Below are 22280 nucleotides of genomic sequence, written 5' to 3'. Positions count from 1 at the left end.
CTTTGAGTTTCTCTTCAAGAGTTATTAGTCTCTAAAGAGATCATAAACTTGTTGCAGAAAGACCAGGTTCATCCACAAATTGCAGTTAGACAATGCAGTAGCAAGAATGATAACAGACTGCTAAAGCTGCATTTCATCAGTATACACATGGAAAATGATCTTATTCCTTATCGATAATGTTGCTGAGAAGCAGCATGTAGACAAAGAATAAAAGGGAACTAAATATGTAACCATGAGTGTGTTAGAAGTGTTTGTGCACAAGTGAAGTGGCTGTGAGAGATATACTGATGACATTGGGATAGGTAGGAATGAAAGAGCGAGAGAATGATAATTGCAAATGCATTCCTCGACTACACATGGAAGAACATGGAATGATGAACCAAGTTAAAGGCTGATAAGAAAATAGAGAGGTGTGTGAAGTAAAACTCCTGCTAAGTACATTGTATGGTCTAAGTCCCATGATTAAGAAAAACTAAATTGAAGGGATTTGAATAGAGGGAGATATGGGAATGATGCTAAATAACAGTATCACATTTGAGAGACTTAGGAAAAGGCTACAAGATAGTACAACAGTAGGAAATGACAGAAGGGTCTGGGATGAACTTTTTAAGGTGAGGACGATGGGAAGAGGAGGATAACATTGGTTTTGCACTTATGATGACTGCAAACATTTGGTCAGGAAGTTGGAACTGGGCTAAGGGGGTAAAAGCTGGACTGCTAGAGATAAGAACATAAGAAATAGGAACAGGAGTAGGCCAAACTCCCCTCACCCAAAGCCTGCTCCGCCATTCAATAAAATCATGACTGATCTTCCTTCTGGTGAATTTGATTGGGAGACAAGCTACAAAGTGCTTTGGGGCAGGGCAGCAGAGATAATGGGGAGGGGGAGGTAGAGATAATTGAGGTTGCAGCTTCAGTTTTGGAGACAAAGGAAACCATTTGCTCTTCACAGTGAGGATAGCAGTTGGGAAAAGAGTTTGGAGTAATTTGTGATGGAAGAGATTCAGATTGCCCTTTACCTCTGAGAGGAATTGGCTGCAGAGGTAGAGAGAGTGGCAGGACTATTTAAGGCAGAGCTGGTAGTTGGTGACCAAGTCAGTTATGCATCATGTGCAGTCAAGTCTTTGCTTTATCGCTTTGGGAATACAGTGGTGGGAATTTTAATTGGAGAAGAGTGGAGATGAAGGCACATGGTGGAATGTTTGACGCAAAAGCAAAATCAATATTGGGGAAATCAACAGAGATGAAAATATCAAACAAAAGGAAGGTGAGAGGAGATGGAAGAAAAAGCTAGAAAGGATGCTGTGAAGGGAGTTAGCGGTGAAGGGAGTTTGGGATAATGCTTCCCTGAGGTGGAAGTTGAAACATCAGGGTAGCTAGGGTGAGATGTGGATAGTGAGAGAGACAAGGAAGAGCCTGGAGGTGAAGAGTTTAATGGGGTGGTAGGGTGTGGTTGGAGTGTTGTGTGCATGGTGAGTGAAACATATATATCACTTGAGTGATTTGTGAACATTGAATCGTGCCTCAACAAGAAATCAATGAAGCTGATTTCCTTCCATCCCTCTCCTCCTGTTTCGGCCAAAGCACCACATTGCTGAGCCATTAACATGATCAGGGAGCTGGAAGGCACCAGCTAAGGAGAAAAACATATTGTGTGGCTTCATTTCTGGCCACTGACCTTGAAGCCTTCTTCCAGAAGAATATCAGTTGCAGCTGATGGTAGCTGAGTCAAATATTTACAGGTTCATGTCCCACATCAAAAACGTGTGCACATAATCTTTAAGCTTGGCATTTCAGTGAGAGGGTGCTGTATTGTCTGAGGCGCTGTCTTTTGGATGGGGTGTCTAACTATCTGCCTCACATTGAGGTAAATGCTCCAATCACATTTTTTGAAGCAGAACTGGGGAGTTCTCTGCAATGCCCTGGGAAATATTTATCCCACAACCTACCTCACAAGGAGGGAACAGGTTATCTGGCCATCATCCCATTGCTGAGTGCGACATGTTGCTATACACAATTTGGTTGCCATGTTTCCTACACTACCGCAGTGACAACACTCCCAAAATAACTAATCAGCTGTAAATTGCTTTGGGACAAACTGAGTTTTTGAAAGGCATTGTATCAGATACTTCCCAAGGACATAATAAAAACACTCTACAGATCCTGGGATCTGAAATAAAACCAAAAAGCACTAGAAAACCTCAGCTGGTCTGGCAGCATAGAATCATGTGTGGAGACAGAAACAGAGTTCATGTTTCAAGTCCAATATGATTCTGCTTTGGAACTGAAAGGAGGAAGAGATGTGATTGGTTTTAAGCTGTTGAAATAGAGGGGACAGCTCTCAAAGGGCAATTAGAAATAACACCAAATGTTGGTTTACCAATAACACCCATACCCCCATGAACAAACACATAAAAGAAATATAAGAATGGGGTAGTTAGCTCAGCTGGCTAGTGTGAAGTTCAGAATAATACCAATATCATGGGGTTCATTCCTGTTCTGGCTGAGGTAGACTTGGGATCTGCCTCCCCACCTGGCCCTCGCTTCACGTGGATGCACGCTCCACAAACTATATAACCAATTGTCTCTATCTTGTCTGATAGAGTGAGATGGGATTTCTAAGGTCCTTTGTGGAATGTGGCCAATTACCTACCCATGAATGCAAGATCTTTGACAAACAGGATAAAAACTTTCAAATTGCCCTGGGGTGGTTTGAACTACATAAGCAGCCTGCAGATTTCGTTTACACTGCTTCCAAGACCGTTCTTCCTACAGAAGTCATGGTGCTAACCTGAACACGACTTCAGCAATGTATGCTTCCAAACATGTTTGTCAACTGCAGCACAGATGTTAGCGCTGCTGCCTCACAGCACCAGAGACCTGAGTTCAATTCCAGCCTTGGGTGACTGTATGGAGTTTGCATGTTCTCCCCGTGTCTGTGTGTTTCCTCCACGTGCTCTGGTTTCCTTCCACAATGTGGAGATGCCGGCGTGCTGATTTGGCAGATTGGCCATGCCAAATTGCCCTTTGGTGTCGCAAGATGTATAGGTTAGATGGATTAGTCGTGGTAAATGGGGTTACAGCGATAGGGCAAGGGAGAGGGCCTGGATAAGATACTCTGTCAGGAAATCAGTGCAGACTCAACTGGCTGAATGGTCTCTTCTGTAATGTAGGGATTCTATGATTTTTTTATGGAACAGGCCAATGTTAAAGAAAGGGCAAGTCAAGAAAGGCCCCTTCTCACTTATTTACAACCCTACAATAAATGGACTTGTACCTTTAACTGCTGCAGACCCAAAGCTGCCTCCACCCCACCGTGGGGTAAGTCGCAAAAATCCTCAAGTAATGTCCCTGCTAGATTTTTCTAGAATCAGAAACCACGTGGGTGCAGGGGAGGAATATTAAACCTTATGTATCCAAAAGAGGGTGGAATAAACTGATGAAGAAAAAAATCGTTGAATACGTCTCAAAAAACTAGCCAGTGAAAAGTCATGGGAAAGTTCTGTAGATTTAATATTAATTACCAATCCTAATAATTCGGTCTTTTATGTATGTGTCCTGTAATGTTGGAGCGACATCTATCCAACTTGGTCACTTAACGTCCCGGAAAGAGTACGGCCGAATTTCAAAGGTAGAGAGGGAAGGGCAGGGTGGAGAAGAGGAATCTTTTCTGATTGCGCACAGAACTTTTACTGTCCGCCCCCAAAGGTTTGGCTAAGCTAATAAAACGCTGATTCTTACACAAACCTTCCATTGTGCACAGGGCTTCCTAATTAAACGTCTCCCTCCCCACCCTCCCAACCAGTTTGTAATCAGCAAAATCAGGCATTCGGACACGTTAGGGCTGCCAAGTCCATGTGTCTGTACAGCACAGACGTGTCAGCCTCGGCAACGTCAGCCAAGGCGATTGGAATGCGGAGACAATGGTTTGGAACATCCGGACACTCAGCAGCCAATCAACAGCCCCGCTCGCGTTCCATCCGTGATTGGCAACATAGCCAGTGGGAACAAAGTGAATTTCCCCAGACTGAGACCTTTATATCAGAGTGAAAATAACAGATAGAGACACGGTGCCAATGGGACGGATATCAGCACCAAATATTCTACATTTCATTAAAAAAAAGGTCGCCCTCCCTCCACCCCTCCTTTTCCGAGGGGCGGTGTGTCACGTAGCGACGAGGGACGTTTCACGACCGCCGTAAATACGCCCGTGGCTCTATAAAAGGCGCTAGGAGCGCATGTTTGCGTAGTGTGGGCTTTTGTGTGAGAGGTAGTGGTGGTTAGAGTGAAGCTGGGCAGTGGGGGACGAGGGGGGAAAAAAAAAAGGGAGCCTTCAGTACGAGCAGGGCGCAGTCAAACAGCTTCCCGGCTCATATATTCTAATCGCTGGGCTTAATCATGACTGTAATCAGTTAATTAAAAATCAGTCGCTGTCATTTCACAGAGGAGTTTAAAAGAGTGTGTATATATATTTATATAATATATCCCTGTTGTGTACGAGCGGGAGTTTGCTTCATCGCTGCAACACAAAAATAGCGTGGGAGTTATCAGAGAAAAGAAGGAGCTGGAGGTTTAGTTTTTGTTTTAAATACAAATCCCTGACTTGATTTTTCGGAAGCCACGGGGTTTTTTGTGAGTCAGAAGGAAGCATAAACTAGAAGTGTCACCAAAGGGACTTATAATCTTGCGGAAGTTGTATTTTTGTGTGTGCGAGAAGCGGGGCAGCAGCAGCAGCCACCTTCCCCACACACCGAGCCCGGGACTCCAGCCAGCGAGGCTCTCCCTTCCCCGGGTGATGCTTTGTGTTGTGCTGTGTGAACGCACATTTTCCCAATCACCATGAGCATGAACAACGACACATACGCATTTGTAAAAGACATTAAGCCAGGAATGAAAAATTTAAATGTCATCTTTATTGTTCTGGAAATAGGTAAGTTAGGTAGGGGCTGCAGCCCTGAAACAACAGAAATAAGTTACCATATAATCGTTTAAATGATGGCAAGGTCTCTATGCAAGTTTACTAAAAAAAAGCCCCACCCTTTGACAGTTTGATCATGGAGTTTAAAAAAAAATCGGTGGGAAGTGAACCGAGGCAGTTTAAAACCCCTTTTAGAAAAAAGTGCTAGCGAGGTACAGGTCAGCTTCCTGTCAAACGCGCGACGTCTTCAATTTTCTTTTATCTGTGAGTTTTACTTCTAGTGCAGATGAGTGCACCCGCTTCTAGACAGGTTAATAAATGTACGCTACTGGAACTAATTATAGGTTTTTATTCGCTCTCTGTGCAGGTCGAGTTACCAAAACTAAAGATGGACATGAAGTGAGGTCGTGCAAAGTAGCCGATAAAACTGGCAGCATCACAATTTCAGTGTGGGATGAGGTTGGAGGTCTAATACAGCCCGGGGATATCATTCGCTTGACGAGAGGGTACGTCGAATGTGGCCAAGTGACTACAGGCAAAGCATGTGACTGAATAACACAGCTTGCCAGTGTGGTTCAATGTGTGTATGAAGTATTTAAAAAAAAAGGTTGAAAACAAGCAGGGAAGTTGATTGCAATGGTAATTTGGGAAAAGATTGTTTTAAAACGGCTGGGTGATCAATAATAGATCTAGCGTGGTGTAGTGAAGATGTTGCAGGTTCTTTGGCATCCACTGCGGTGAGGGTGGTATGTCATGTAATATGGCCTAAGAATGAGATGACTCCTTCAAGAATGGAGAGTCCCTTTTCAGTTATTGGACTGGAATGGATCCCCTGTAAAGAAAGCACAAAATATGTTTGAATTGTTCAGAATTTGACCATGTGGCATTGACTTGTACAACCTGAATAGGAATTTCCAATGACAATTTGATCCAGTTAGGTTAGACTGATAATGGCTTATAACTGGACAATGCCAAATGATCTTTCCACAATCTGTTCAGTACAGATGTTGGCATCTGTCTTTAACAGTGGTAGACTATTTGACTAATGAGGCATCACAGCATAAGCAGATGTTCCCCCTTCCGGTGTACTGTTCAGTCATGGGTTATGAGCTACTCAACGTGCCCCAACATGGGTAGTGAGTGATTTATTCTTTTATTACCAGTGGCTGTGATCAGTCATCTCCTGACTAGGTTCAGTCATACAACTTCCAGCTCAATAATGGTTATTTTGGGAACTGAAGTGTGGATAAATGTGCCATTTCATGACAGTTGCTCACCTTTTGATCTCTGCCCTTCCAACTGCTACAATAACTTTTATTTACAAAGCCTCTTAAACATACCAAGGTTCATTGGAGCATTATAAAACAAAAGGGGATATCGAGTCAGATGAACAAAGACTTTATTGGAGAAAATTTAATGTTGCGGGATATAGGGAGGGAATTCCAGCGCTTGGGGCCTTGATAACAGAAGATGCATCCACTGATGGTGGCGTGATTAAAATTGGCGATGTACGAGAGGCCAGAATTAAAGGAGCGCAGATACCTTGGAGGTTTGTAGGACTCGGAGGTTAGATGTTGGGAGGGATGCGGCTATTTAAGGATTTGAAGACTAGATGAGATGTTTTAAATCTATTGTTTGGTAGCTGTCTTGTATATCAGCGAATACTGATGATGGGGCACCTGGGTTTGGTGCAAGTTAAGATACTGGTAGCAGAGTTTTGGATGATCTCAAGTTTACAGGAGGTAGAATGAGGGAGATCAGCTAGGAATGTATTGGAATAGTTGAGTACGGAGGTAACAAGCTCATAGTACTGGATGCCAGATATGTAGTCTTGTAATGTAACAACAGTGGTGGTGATGAGGCAGAGCTGGGTGTCATTTGCATATATGTGAAAATGAATGTAATGCTTCTGGCTGATAGTCATGGAGCAATATGTAGATAAGAAATGGGAGGTGGCCTTGAGAAGTTGTTGGGGGTGGGGTACCAGAGGTAGTGCTGTAGGCACAGGAAAAGATCGCTCCAGGTCTCTCACTCTGGCTATGATTGCATAAGAATTGAACTGGAAAGCAGGTTGAAGATGTATTGGAGGGGGATGGTAAGACCATAAGGTAATAGTAGCAGAATTAAGCCAATCAACCCTTTAAGTCTACTTTGCCATTCAATCGTGGCTGATAAGCTTCTCAACTCCAATTTCCTGCCTTTCTCCTGTGTGGTCAACCATGTCAAGTGAAGGGAAAGTTACCTTTGCCATGTTCACACAGGATGCCAATTGCGACTTTGCTAAGGGCTGTTTCTGTACTGTGATTGGGCTGAAACTTGATTGGAGGGATGGCACAAAGAATGGAATGGGTTTGGGAGGACACTCCGAATTTTGATTAAGAAGGGGAAGTTGGAGGTGGGATGGTAATTTGCAAGAACAGTGGGGGGGGGGGGGGTCAAGGGTGTTTTTGAGAATGTGGTGATAAATCTGCTAGCATTTTCTAATCTCCTTGCATTTTCTAATCTCCTTTCTCTTGCGTCTTTAATTACACATTACCTAGCTCCTTCTGTGCCTCTGGTAGCATGCTATCCTCTCAATCTGGTGCCTGTGCTGGACCCTTCAATATTTGATGTGTTACGTGCAGTTTCTCCATGACACTGTCCTGACTATTGTGTGGTCTGCCTGGTTCCATTCCTACATATCCCAGTGTAGAAACTACATCTTAAATAGTTACTAAGCCTTGTCTCCTATGCTGCTCTTGATGTTATAAATACTGAAACCTTCATGTTTACTGACTCTGCACCTTTTTCTCCCACCACTAACCTTGGTTTCGAGGACCCAAATCTTGTTGGTGTGGGGAGTCACTATGGGTCAGCTTCAAGTTGTTGGAGCTGACCTCAGTAGGGTGAGGGCAAGGGGCACGTATGATCTCAATGAATGATGGCACCAAAGGTGCATCGCCTTAACTAATGAGTGATAATGATAGAGAAAATAAACAGGAGTGACCGATGCAAGGTGAATTAATCAAATCTGGTCCACAATGAGAAATAGAGAAGGAACAAAGGGTTAGATTGCGAGACAAAGGGAAAGTAAGAAATTAATTTTGTAAATTGAAAAAAAAAGCTATATGGAGAAAGAAGACACAAACACTTCAGCTCTTGTTTTCTGAGCTGAGGGGTTGGCTGAACTTTTTTACATAATTTTGTGTTGAAATGCCAATCCAGCAAGTTCCAAAAAGAAATGGAGGCTGAGGATGTGATGCTGTGTATACAACTTAGGCGGTGGAACTAACAATTTATGGCTGTTTGCAATTCTGCCTGATATCTGGTAGTGCGGTCGCGGTCTAAGGCAGTGGATTGAGGTTTCGTTCCCTATGAAGGTGTGGATTTGAATCACTGTCGCCAGAGTTTTGGGGAGGCAATCGCGCAATGATATCGTCGCTGGGCTAGTAATTAAGAAATCCAGGGTAACGTATTGAGAGGCAGCACTGCAGCCTCACAGCTCGCGTGATCCCTGATTCAATTTTGGCCTTAGGTGACTCTATGCAGAGTTTGCACGTTCTCCCCATATCTGTGTTGGTTTCCTCCAGGTGCTGTGATGTCCTCCCACAGTCCAAAGATGTGCGAGTTAAGTGGATTGGCTATGCTAAATTGCCTCTTAATGTCCCAAGATGTACAGTTTAGATGGGTTGCCATGTGAAATGTGAGAGGTGACAGGCCTGGGTAAGTTACTGTGACAGTCGGTGTAGACTTGCTGGGCCGAATGGCCTCTTCTACACTGTAGGTATTCTATGAACTCTGGCCAATTTCTACATTAATATTATGAAGTTAGCATTTTTACAGTAAGATTGAAGCCACAACTTGTTTTGTATCTTGAGTGACCAAGAGCTTTCTCTTGGTAAGATGGAAGCCATGCAATTTTTCATCCTGCCTCTTCAATCAATCAGCTGTTGAGACTGTAAAGACATCTCCTATGGAGGAGAAGTTGTGGATAAATCAATTCAATTGAACTCCGGATCCAGATGTGAAAGGACAGTACGCCAAATGTGTGCACCATCCATCCCTGAAACATGTTCACAAACTCATTGTGAAACGTTACTGAAATTGTACATGTTGAGTGGAAGAAGCTGCTCTGTAATGTAAGGTACAGGGACTTCTGTGGCACAGGATACTGACAAATTCAGTGATAAAAGTTAAGCAAATTGGAACATCTGAAATCTACCTTGAATGCATGCTGGAATATAAATTGTCATTTTCTGAGGTAAATTTTAGATGAAGACATAATTATAGATCAAACCACAACTGCCTGTTTAAAAACTTGGATATTTTACCAAATTAATGAAACAAACAAAATATTTCTAAAATTGACTTGTACTGTTTGTTTTACTCCCAGAATTGGAGCTTTCCCTAATAAATTTTGTTCTGACTTTAGAGTGGAATGATTGGTTGTCAGACAACACTCGTCAGGATCTTGTTCTGACTTGTTTGTAACTCCAGCATGGGAATAATATTTCTCAATCAGCTGCTTTGTCTTTCTAATACAAAATATTGGCAGATGAGTTTACAGACTTCAGCTGTTTGCACAAATGTGGAAGCACCAGCTATCACTGCAATGATAATCCAAGCCCTGTGCATATCGGGAAGGTTTAATACAGTCATCCACTTTTTTTTGTAAAAATGATGAAAAAGCTCTTTGTCTAGAGGCAGAAGTATCCTTTTGTGATGTCTTGCTGCAGAGGTCACCATTTGAGCAGCATTGGCTAGTTCTCTTCCCCACCCCACCCAATTAGCCTGGGGCTTTTGTCTCTTGGGACATTTTCCCCTCTATCATTGACTTATCCTGGTAATAAGCCAGTATGTTGTTGCTTGTAGGATCTACATATTTGTCTATATTGGAGATTTACCTTGGATCATGAAGTGCAACAGCTTGAAATCTGCTGCATATGATCAGTTTTTTGGTTTAGTGCTAGCGTCACAGTGCAATACGTGTCTGGCAGATTCCACACCTCTGGGATCCGTGTCCACATTTAAGGTTTGTTCTCCTGTACTAATCTGCTTTCACCCTTTTTAGTCTGAAAGGGGAAGGCCAAATGTCTTAGCATGAGGCAAGATGTGTGGGAGAAGCAGGAAATGATTCTTCCTGACGTCACTTGGTGAGTCTGTGTGGTTTACACACGTCTGTGTTAACGAGTCATATTATTTCCTATCTTGCTGCCCTTCAGTTTGACACATTAGTTTTTTGATATTAAGCAATTTTTCTAGCCCTAAAAGAAAACCGCATGTTCAAATGGCTGATTTTAATTCTTTTCAGTTTAGAGTTAAACTAGTTTTTGTTTAACTTTTAATGGCCAGATTTCAATTTGCTACACCAGTTTTTAATGGAAGTCACATTTTATTTTACTGCTGGGGAAGAGGGGAATTTTACCAGTGCCTTTGTTTGTGTTGCTTTTCTATGTTTTCAAAGTGCTTCAGAAGTTAACAAGGATTCTTTGATCAGCACTGTGATTATCACTGATTCATAGGTGTTTTAGCTGCCACCTCACTGAGGGTGGAGGTACATCTGTCAACATTTAGAAGGTTTGTCGCCTAGTTGTGCTAAAATGAACTTTGGGTTTAACATAATAAAGTATCAGGTAATGTGTATACATGCAATAATTCTAAAAGTGGATGTGCATATTTGATTTAGGGTTCAGAATGCTTTGAGTTTATTTAAATGTGAACCTGTACTAGATTTAGTTTGTAACTGATGTGGCTTTTTCAGACTCCAAATTAAACTGTCTTAACTGTTGAAGAGTTTACAATGATGCCCGTTCCATATATCTGGCATGCAGTAAGACTGCTGTGTATGGTCCAAAGTTCTGGAAGCTCTGAACCAAACAAGCAAACATTTGCTTCTGTTTTTGATACAAATGCCTTTAGTGTTTTAAACACAAAAGGATTATCTGGCCTGTACTTCAACTAAGGTGCATGCCATAATTGTTCAAGGATGAGATGAAACATCTGAAATCTATCTAGTGGGGAGGTGATCCCTCCCCACCAAAACGAATGAATTAGCCACTGGACACTCAGGGCAGCATAATGGTTAGTACTGCTGCCTTGCAGCACCAGGGACCCAGAATTAATTCATGCCTTAGGTCACTGTGGAATTTACACTCTCTCGCTGTGTCTTTGTAGGTTTCCTCCAGATGCACCAGTTTCCTTCAAAGATAGTCTCAAGATGGGTTGGGTGTATTAGTCATGGTAAATACATGGGGTTATGGTGATTTTGGAGGTTGACGGAGGGGAGGGGGGAGCTGTGCTGTGGCTAGGTAAGGTGCTGTTTCAGAGTCTGCAGCCTTGATGGGCCAAATGGCCTCTTTCAATACTGTAGGGATTCAAGTATATGTCAAGAATGACCACTTGAGAGCGCTAGTGGAACAGTACTAATAGAAATTATAGAATAGGAGGCTACTGTGTGCTCTGACCTGCGTAGTTAGTTAACTAGAATTTATTCTGTCTAAATCATGACCTGTCTCAGTTTTGACTCCTATTTTTTAAATGCTTACCTAGTCCTTTTAAACCTGTCACAGTGGCTTGTAATAAGACACTCCATCTTTTAAAGAACTGGCAATAAATTGCCCTAATCCTTCCGACACTGGATGACAAAAATAGTATTCCCTTTTAAAAGTAGTTTATGTAATACAGAAACAACCATTTGGCCTAACCAATCCACACTTGCTTTGGTCAACAACAAAGCACTTTGGTTTGAATTATTAAAATTATTGACTGCAATAATTCTGCAGAATTTCCAGTTACTTCTGGTGGGCATTCTAAAATCTCTCCTGTTTTCTTCATGGGTTTGTATTCATTGCTATTGGGAAGCATCAACACATTTAAGAGCCTATTTACAGATTTTGTGAATGCAGAATATGAAACTAAAATATGTGCCTTCTATTTTGAGTCTTTGGTTGCATAAGATTGTGATCTATTTAAGAAAGATTGTTAGTGAGTCTTCTGGCGATGTTAAGATTTTAATGAGAATGTAGATGAGGCTGCAGTTATCTTCCCTAAGAAGTCTCATTTAAAATTCCTGTCAATAGATAAGTGTGCCATTTGGCTGCACAGTTGAAATTACAGGCTACTAAAGCTTACAGTAACATTCGATACCCTATGTTGCCCTTACAGCACCAATTTTTATTCTATAATTACAGCTCAATCCCAAAAAAAGGGGTTTGAGTTTGAAACACAAAGTTCGGTAATCCCTGTTCTTGGATAAAATTTGACCACCCCTATCTGGTTCTTGAAGCTATATCTTGAAAATTATTTTTAACAAGCAAGAGTAGGCCTGTGCTGTACGAAGTGGCATTGATGGCAATTTGGAGTCTTTCCATTAGACTGTCCTGCCACCCAGTGACAGGAGGTGGTAATAGGTGATTACATAGCTGCATACAAATTGTAGTGGGAGAAAAGTGCTTTATTTTGGTCATTGGCTTCGCTACAAAGCCCTTTTATTGAATGATGCTGCTAAATGTTTTCCTTTACAATTGCACAGCATATTTGAATTTATTTTACAATTTTAATTTCCAACTTTCTCCATGACCTTTCCTTGTTCAGTTACGCTTCAATGTGGAAAAATTGCCTGACGCTGTATACTGGCAGAGGTGGTGATCTTCAAAAAATAGGAGAGTAAGTATGACGACGCATCCTGAGGAAATCCAAGGAAAATATCTCCACTCAAATTCATCCTTATAGACTGAGGGCAAGATCAATCTTGTGGTATTCTCAGCAGTCAGCTCTTGGATGTATAATAAGAGTAGAGTTTCAACAGGTATAGATTTACCTGGGAGATTGTACCCCAATAATATTGGTGCCTTTTGGGAGAGTGGAGGGAATTGGGATGAGAGATTTTGGAGACTAAAGAATACTTTCAGCATATTTTGTTCCTCATTCTTCCTGTTGCATTTTTTTAAATCCCTGTTTACATGACTAAAAGAAAATTAACTTGGTTGGCAGAAGAACGTCATTTAATGTTTGACAATAATTCTATATATCAAAATATTAATGAATAAATAAGAAATAGGAGGAGGAGAAGGTGGCTTTTCAAGCCTGCACATGTCATTCAGTATTATTGCTGTTCTGGCCTGGCTTTTTGTCTCTGCTCCACTTTCTTGCCGATTCCCTATAACCAACTGTCCCCTGTCATTTAAAAATCTGTAACCTAGCCTTGAATGTATTCAGGGACTCAAAACTCCAAATCACTTGGACAAAATTCCTCCTCGTCTCTCTCAAATAGGCAGCATCTTGTTCTGAATCTAGATTGCCACATGAAGGGGAACACTCTCTCAGAATTGTGTATGCTTCAATCAGATCACATCTCTTAAATTCAAATGAAAATAGCCTTCACCGTTCCTCAAAAACCCTTCACCTTCAGAATCAATCTACTGAATCTTCTCTGAACTGCCTTCAATGTAAATATATCCCTCATTGAATAAAGAGACCAAAACTGTACATGGTAATCTAAATATGATCTTGTTATGAAGGATATGTACTTCTAAGGGAGAATATCTCCCTTAGAAGCATCTAACAGATCTGCCTCAATCTGACTTTTTAAGAAGTGTGTCTCCTAATAGTTTGTGTAAGAAGCAATAGGCAAGACTATACAACATCAGACAAATAGCAATCATTTCTTTATTGGTGTTGGGATGACATTTTGATTCAGATTTGAATCCTGTGGGATATGAAGCAATAGCCTTGCCTGTAAAATACAAAGGAGCTATAGTGAAATTTGATTTGGTCTGTGGGATTGCTGATGTTTTTCATATTGTTATGATTTTTCAGCTGTTATTTTCCCCCCAGTGGAACACTCTTTTGGCTGTGGGAATATTGATAATGAAGCCCCTGGAAGTGAAATAAAGTTCTGCTTTTAAAATATTGAATTCTATTTAAACTTAAAAAATGCTGAAGACTTCTTATGACCAAGGGAAATATTTTCATCTCCATATAATAGCCTCAAGTTGTACTTGTATTGTTTGTCATCTGAGGGTATAGGTTCTTGGTCCAATTGTCACCAAGTAAATTCAGTTGGGGAGAAAGTAGAGATGGGTTAATGACTTGAATGAGGAGCAGGAGGTGACTGATGCATATCTGGCTGTGTTGTTGAGAACATGATGCATGGAAGTGACAACTGGTCATTTTATAATCACTACTAGTTCTGACTCTGCATGGTGAAGGGACTGAACTATTTGTGCTACTTCTGTCAGTGCTTCTCTGACCACGCCTTGTCACTGTCTGTGTGGAGTCTGCACATTCTCCTGTCTGCATGGGATTCCTCTGGGTGCTCTGGTTTCCTCCCACAGTCCGAAAGACACATTGGGTACGTGCATTGGCCATGCTAAATTCTCCCTTGGTGTAGGTGCTGGAGTGATGACGAGATTTTTACAGTAACTTCATTACAGTGTTAATGCAAGCTTACTTTATGACACTAATGAATAAACCTTTAAACTTTGAATTTTTTTGCTTCATTCCCTTTCTGGTCAATAAGCAATTCAATGGTTGAGTAGTTGTATAGTAAATGTCTCTGCATTTCCAGCTTTCACCCTCTATTTTCACAATTATGTTTTTTGAATTATTTTTTAAATTTGATATTTCAGTGAACAGTGTAACATTTTAATATTTTCTTTGCTGTTAGGTTTTGTATGGTATATTCAGAAGTACCCAACTTTAGTGAACCAAATCCAGACTACCTCAACCAGCTGAACCAAACAAACAAAGTTGTAAGTGGCATTAGGACTGTTGAAAGCATGCTGTGTTGGTATTACGGTCCTCGTTTCTTAACTTTTAAAAATATGGGGGATAATTTAGTTGAATTCAATGTATAATCAACTTTTTTTTACTGTGGAGCTTTTATTCCTCATTGTCTTTGTGGTATTGTTCTTTCATTTAATATTTAAATGTTTTATCAAGGCACAAAGTGAACATAGAAACAATTCACCTCCTAGTCAGCTGGCTACAAATGGACAAATGCAAACAGGTAAGCTGATAATGTAGATCGCTCGTCAATAAAACTGACGCACTGATCACTGCAGTGTCATTCCTTTCCCCCTTTTTCTGCCTTGAGACCTGTTCTGCAGAAGGCTTTGTCTGTTAAAGTGTGTATCTTTGATCCTAAAATTGGTAAACGAAGCAATTGAAAAGTATATACTTTGATGTAACTTTGTCTTGTGCAAATATCTAATCGATAGAATCGGGTCAGTGTCAACTTGGATAAAATAATTAAAGACAAAGATCTACCAGGTCCTTGTGAGTAGTTCTTCAGACTAGAAGATGGTAGACCATGGTATTTCTCAATTAAGCATTACTTAATTTTTTTTGATCGTAAATAAATGACTGGGATCTTTGAAAACAACACTTCAAAATTTGGATGAACTTATCGACTATAGTTAGCAGAATCAGCAGATAAGGCAAAAAATGGAATTTAGTGCAGAAATGTGAAGTGATGCATCTTGGCAGAAGGGATAGGCAGTATAGACTGGCACAGTTTTAAACAGTACCCAGGGACTGAGGGAGTTGAAATTTAATGTGCATAAATCCTAGTGTGGCAGGATGTATTAACGGAAGTTAATAAAGCATATAAGAGTTTGGCTGTCAAAAATAGAGGCACGAAGTGCAAAAGCAGGGAGGTTCTGTTGAATATTTATTAAATCTCTGGTCAGGCCACAAGTGAAGTTTTTTGCTCAGTTCTGGCACTAGCCTTTAGGAAGGAGGTGGGGTTTCTCGAAGGTGCAGAGGGGATTTATCAGAATAATTTCAGGGTGGGGGGATTTTAGTTGAGGTTGGGTTGGAGAAGCTGAAGGTGTTCTTGTCACAAAAGGGCGTAAGGGGAGATTAGATATTGGTGTACAAAATTGACTGGTTTAGATCATTAGGCAAAAAAAAATCATTATACTGTTAGCTAATAACAGAAGGACAAGGGAACAGAGATTTGGAGATATGAGGAAGAGCTCCTTTATGTAGTACATGATGGTGGCCTGGACCTTGCTGTCAGAATGGTGAAAATGGAGTTGAAAGGTTTCAAAAGGAAATGTGCAAGGTTTTGGGGATAGAGTGGGGATATAGGGCTAAGTGAGAAGGCCAGTTATCTAACTAGCTTGGTTAAGTTGATTTAAAATAAACAGATTGAAGGTAGTGCTGTAGATGTGTTGAGGAAGAAAATGGTATTCTTGGCTTTGGAAATAAGGCATTAAATACAAATGCAAGAAAGTTATGCTGCATCTTGATCCCTTGTTAGTTGCAGCTAGAGGATTGAGTCCAATTCTGGGCACCACACCTTGAATCATGTCATCTGGCAGGATCTCCTGGCCCTGCTGATAGTGCACTCCTGCGGGTTTCACTGCGGCAAGAGGTTACAGGGGAAGTTTATCAGGATGATGCCCAGGGAGCTCCATTGTGTGGGTGAAACTGGAGAAAGTGCAATTGTTCCTCTTTAAAGTAAAGGGGATAAGGATGTTTTGAAAGAGCAGCGGGGAGAACTATTTCCCTTTGGGTTGTTAACTCGAGGACATAAAGGAATGAGGGGAAATGAGTGTTTTTTTTTCAATGGATTGTTCTGGGGCCGGGACTAAATTGTGTAGCTCTTTCAAAGAGCCAGTGACTAGCTCAATGACTTGATTCTGATTCTATTCCGAAGGGATTAGATTTAGTTGTGATGCTTTCTTTGCTCAAGCATGCTGTTTGCTGATGAATTTAAACACTGCATCAAGTGTCTTGGGAACGGGGTGGCTGGAAATGTGTGTGCGTCGAATTGCTGGAGCATCCGTGCATATTCTGTTTACAAATGCCCACTCTCCTGAAGTGTGGAAAGATCAAATACGTTTTATACATTAAGTTTTGAAATAATTCTATAAAATTGCCCATTAAAGCCGCTGAGAATTTGGTAGTCACGGTAGCTGACATTTCTGCATCTGCCCAAATAGATGCCATGAGATAAAGGCCGGAACTTTCCAGTTGTTTAAGCAAGATCTTCTGGCTGTGCTGACAGTGCACCCCTGACGTGGGTTTCGCGGCAGCGAGCGGGGCATTCAACGGGAAACACTGTTGATAATGGTGGGACCTGAAGATCCTGCCACCAGCCATTGGCAGGCTGCCCCTCAATGCTGTGAAACATGTGGCAGGTTGGGTGGTAAATCTTGCCCAAAGTCATTCTCTTCCCACTGCCCATCAATTTTTAAATAAGGCTATAGAGAGATAATTTGAGGGTTATGGTAATCTTTTATCATAACTTTGGAATGTCAAAAGAAACCAAAACCACACCATTTGTCTTCAGCTCCCACCAAAGTGACAACTCTGAAGAACTCTGTAAAAATGTGTTGTTCTGATTATATGGTAAACTTTAATGTTTTGCCTCCTGATTATTGAGCTTTCAGATAAACCTGCCCCTGGCATGGTCCTGGTCAATTTGTTTTTAATAAGCTTTATGAAGGAGTCATGTAGGTGATCTACTGTGAGAAATAACTGTCAATGCAAGGAATGTTGAAGTCTTCAGATTGGCTCGTCATGACAGTAACACAGTACAAAACTGCTGGGTTGTCCTATAATCTGGAGTTCTCATATGTACCATGACTGTCCTCTGCTCAGTGCCATTAAAGTAGAACAGTGATACTTGTGTTTTTTTTGATCAGTATAAATCTGCCTGAATTTAAATGGGAACATGAAGATTATTTTGCACTAGCCAATACTACATGTAAGCTCATAATCTGTTTTCTCCTTCCAAGACTCGCTTCTTGAGCCAATGTCATGGGTTCAAATCCCAATCCAGAACTTGAGCATAAAAAGCAAGGTTGACACCGTAGTGCAGTACTGAGGAAGTGCTGCTGAGTACCTTTTGTGACCTTAAACCAAGGCCTTCTCAGTTGAATGTAAAAGATCCCTTGGCACTATCTTGACAATATAGGGAGGATTATCCCTGGTGTCCTGAACAATATTTACTACTTGGTTATTGACTGTGGGTGTGTGCTGTGTAGAAATTGGCTGCATTATAACAATGATGCTTTTTTAAAAAGTGCTGCATTGACTGTAAAAGACAACCTGCAGTCATTATATGAATAACATTTATATGAAATCAAACCTTCCTTTCTTTGAAAGACTTGGGTCAAATATCACATCAAATTTTTAAAGACAATGTGACAAATTTTACTGTTTTGCCTGCCACGGGAATCAGTGAGCAACGGATGAACCATGGAAAGGTCTGTTGACCTTGTGTGGGATTTTCCAGTTTCGGGGTGGCCGAGGCTAGAAAATCTCGCCTGTGTCTCAAGTCATTCATTTTATTGCCCTTGATGTGAAGAATTCTTGCACCCAACTATCCTGGATCAGTGTGTATCATTTTGCTTAATGTGAAAGCTGGTGAGATTGAGTGTTTGTCCACCTGCCTAATTAAATGGTATAATTTAATTGTTCTGTGCAACATTTGCCATCAGGTTGAATATGGCAAGCTTTTGATAACAAGTGAGCACTTGATGTTGCCCAAGTCCTCTTCATAATGCATTAAACTGTTTTGATTTGTGAAAATGTGATTTCAAGAAGAATTTCTCAATGTGACCAATCTAAGTAAACATATTTAATAGTATAAGAAATAGAAGAACATGTAGACACCATGGCCTGTGGAGCCTGCTCTGCAATTTAGTAAGTTTGTGGCTGAACTTCTACAGCAACTTTCCCATAATCTGAATGCCCCAAAGTCTTCTCCATCTCAACAGCTGAACATCCAGAGCACTTGGGTTAGAGAATTCTGAAAATTTGCAACCCTTTGACTGAATAAATATCTCCCTCATATATCCCTCCTGAATGCCTGGTCTCTACCTTACCCTGAAACTAAGATGCTTGGTTCCAGGCTGTCCCAGCCACTAAGAACAGCTTTTCAGCATCTCCCCAGTTGGATCCCCTCGCTTTTATCTATTTCAATGTAATCACTACTCCTCTGATACTCCAGGGAGGGTAAGTCCATTGTACTTGATCTCTGCTCATCAGATAGCCCTTACATTCAGGCATCTAAATCTAGTGAACTTTGGTTGCATTCTTCTTCGGGGCATATATATTCTTCCTTTTGGACAGAGACCAAAACTGTACATGTTACTGTACCATGTGATCTCATTGAAGCCCTAATATAATTGCAACAAAACTTGCTTTTGCTATATTGCATTACAATGCCACCCCTGCCTTACAACACACCATTTGACTTGCTAATTGCTTATACCTTCATATTAACTTTGATCTATGAACATCTGATTCCCTCTTCTTGAGTTCTAATATTTAACATTCTCTCGAAAGGTTCTACTTTTTCACTCTGGCAGCAAAAATAGATAATCTCTCATTTTGCAACGTTATATACTGTCTGCCACTTCAAGTCCACCACTGAACTGATCTACATTCCTTTGCAGTCTGTACCTTCCCCCGGGTTTGTATTATCAGGAAACTTGGATATATTGCACTCACTCTCCTCACCAAAGTCATGGGTATAGATTGTAAATACTTGAGGCACCAGGACTGATCCTCGCAGCATCCCACTAGTTATATCCTGTCATCTTAAGAATGACTAATTTCTACTGTGTTTTATTACTAACCAGTCCTCTGATTCTGCAAATGTATTTGCCATCAATTTTGTGGAATAACTCATGTTCAGAACTTTATTGAATTCCTTTGAATATTCAAATATACTTCATTCACTGGTTGCCTTTTTGTCCAGCTAGTTACAACCTCAATAACTAGGATTTGTCAAATGCATTTTTCCTTTCATGACATTGTTGACTGTTTTGATAACTTGATTTTTTTCAAGTGCCCTGCTATCTTGCTGTTTGGTTCTTTTTAATGTTGAATTGTGTAGTTTAAAATGTACAGTATTTTCATTATGTATAAAGCATTAATGTCAAGGATTTTGTTAATCGTTTTTGTTTAGGAAATGGCTCACAAAGTGGGCCATTGCAAGGGGGACTTCCCCCATCAAGCAATAACCATCAGCAGCAGCAGAACCCTAACTTTGTAGGTGGTGGAAGAAGCAATGGACGGGGACCAATAAGTCAGCAACAGATGAACCTAGCTCAAGGATCTACTGCTGTCGCCACTGTTAGCAATGGAAGAGACCCACGTAGAGCGTTCAAAAGATGATGTGTGCCATATGTTTATACCAACCTTGTTCAACTCTACACCCTACTTGAACCCACTTGATGCACTTTGATTTTACATAACTGAGTTTGTATGTATTGTTTTGTTTTACCCTCTTCATTGAGGTGGGGTTTTGAAATGTAAAACATTGCCTCAACAGTTGAGGTGTCTTGCAGTGTTCAAGCTGCACAAAACTTACTACTTTATGGTCTGAAAATGAGTTGTGAAAGTAGAGGTGATTGTGTTTGAGAGCAGTGGGGCAAAAATTTAATTTTAGGTTAAAATGTCAATAAAATCACATTAAATTACTGATAGCATGTAGTGAAAGGTATTATGTCACCTGACTGTCATCAGGAATTTATAAGTTGAATCTTACTCATGTGGCCTTTAATAAATTTGCAAGGAGTGTTTCTTCAATAATGGCATTGCAGGAATTTGCCATGATGATTGGGGGGGTGGGGGAGGTGGAGAAAGCTATTGCTTGCTAGAAATTATCCCTAAAGAATTTGTAACTGGTTTGTTTCCCAGGGTTAAGAGGGGAGGGAATGAAATACAAGCTTCCTGCTCCTGGCTGCTGAACAAAGACTCTTGCTGGAGGAATACGGGATGGAGTTCAGTTGGACTATTCTGTTCAACCATGCTTCTTTGAGTGGCCTGCTGCAATAAATTGAGGAATGCAGGATAGTTGGCATCAGTTATCTTTGTCAATCATAAATCTCTTCCCAATATGTTGGGGACAGGATGGTTAAGACAAAATGCTGCTTGGAGGGAGGAGGAGAGGGAATGTCCGAGTTCAAAGCACAAGGGGAAACGGTATTCTGAAACTTAAATTTTTTTTTTGGGCATCAGCTATAACATGGAGCAATATACTGCAGTAATTAAATATACCTCCTCAACGTTGGATCTGAAATGACAGCAAGGCTTTTAGTATTTATTGCCACAAATGCTTGTAATTGTCTGAATGTATGACTCTTAATTTTATAGATCAGATTTAACATGTTTATGCACAAGTTTTAATGTGTATACACAGACATCCTTGAGACATTTCCTATGCTTAGACATTATAGCATTCTTAGCTATGGAAATAATTTATGTTTTTGTTTCCAGACGAAGCTGCCTGGCTCACTACTGCTTTCATATTCTGTCCATTTTTAAGCAATGATCCAAATCCTACTCTAGATATTTGAATTACACTGTCACTGCACTATCCTGAATGCTACACTGTCAGTGTTACAGCTCTGATAAATTGAGGCCAGGACTGTTCCCTTGGGTGAATGTGAATGTTCCTATTGCACGATTTGAAGAGCAGAACAGTTATTCTAGTGCCCTATCCAACATTTGTCTCAGCCAGCATATTTCATTTTCTCTGGGACTTGGAATGAATTAGCTACCACATTTGCCTACGTTACAACACTGACTACAACTTGAAAGTGCTTCATTGGCTGTCCTGAATATGTAAAAGGTATTATGCAAGTTCAGGTTTGTTCTTTTTTATCTATTTGCACAAAAATGTGCAACAAGCCTCCAGGGTGTCGATTTATTTTGTCAATCTGTACTAGGTTAATAAAACTCCTTCAATTCTGCAGAGAGACTGGTAACAGCCTTTTGAGACTGAATTTGAAAATCCATATCCACCAATGCTAAATTTGGAACAACTGGAAAGTCTACAAGGATGGTGGAAATTATTTTCTGCTGAAGGTGTGGGACATGTTAAAGCTAGTGGTTGGGGAAATTGGCATGATGCAAAAATGAACATTTAAAGTTGGCTTAAACATTCAATCTGCTACAATAATGCATTACAGCAAATGGACTTTATGAATTTCTGTAGTGATGAGAAATGGGAATTCTAATACCATTTAACAAAGAAATAGGCAAGGTTTTAAATACAGGCTGATTTGTACCAGATTGATTTTTCTTTTAAATACTTGAATCAGTTTTGCTTTACAGTGTAGGTTTAGTCAGGAAGCCCCTTAAATTTATTTATAAATACTGAATTGCACTGCTTAAGAGAAGGGGTTTAGATTTATGCATGTTATTTTCGATTTCTGCTCCAGGTTTGATGCATGGCTTCCATCACTGCTGACTTGCACCAGGGCTGCCACACTAGGGGAGTAAGATATGAAGCATTTATTGTGACCCTTCATAATCCAAAGCTGCTAAGATTTTTTGTAATGCACTTGTTATTGCTGTACCTGAAATCTGATGAGTGGCGATCACAGCTTGGACTTCTGGTCAAGATAGCTAATTA

At 40.6% G+C, this 22280-nt stretch overlaps 1 protein-coding gene across 1 annotated transcript; it reads left to right on the top strand.

Moving 5' to 3' along the window:
• Positions 1-4304: 4304 nt before the first annotated feature.
• LOC145350006 (SOSS complex subunit B2-like) lies at positions 4305-20485 on the top strand. The gene is made up of 6 exons (XM_080198807.1): positions 4305-4930; positions 5286-5424; positions 12491-12562; positions 14565-14649; positions 14840-14906; positions 19827-20485. Exons 1-6 carry the CDS (start codon positions 4840-4842, stop codon positions 20033-20035), a joined length of 663 nt encoding a protein of 220 aa, XP_080054933.1. The 5' UTR covers positions 4305-4839; the 3' UTR covers positions 20036-20485.
• The last annotated feature ends 1795 nt before the right edge of the window (positions 20486-22280 follow it).

Source organism: Carcharhinus amblyrhynchos, chromosome 11 (genome assembly GCF_965287045.1).
Source record: "Carcharhinus amblyrhynchos chromosome 11, sCarAmb.v2.hapA, whole genome shotgun sequence".
Taxonomy (NCBI): domain Eukaryota; kingdom Metazoa; phylum Chordata; class Chondrichthyes; order Carcharhiniformes; family Carcharhinidae; genus Carcharhinus; species Carcharhinus amblyrhynchos.
Note: the sequence above shows the minus strand (reverse complement) of the source record. Positions and strands in the feature narration are given on the sequence as shown.

Bases quoted from the DNA above. Each gene is read 5' to 3' on its own strand.
- LOC145350006 (XM_080198807.1), top strand. From the start codon at position 4,840: ATGAGCATGAACAACGACACATACGCATTTGTAAAAGACATTAAGCCA. The intron at 4,931-5,285 runs GTAAGTTAGGTA...CTCTCTGTGCAG, and splicing joins CTTTATTGTTCTGGAAATAG to GTCGAGTTACCAAAACTAAA. The intron at 14,907-19,826 runs GTAAGCTGATAA...GTTTTTGTTTAG, and splicing joins AAATGGACAAATGCAAACAG to GAAATGGCTCACAAAGTGGG.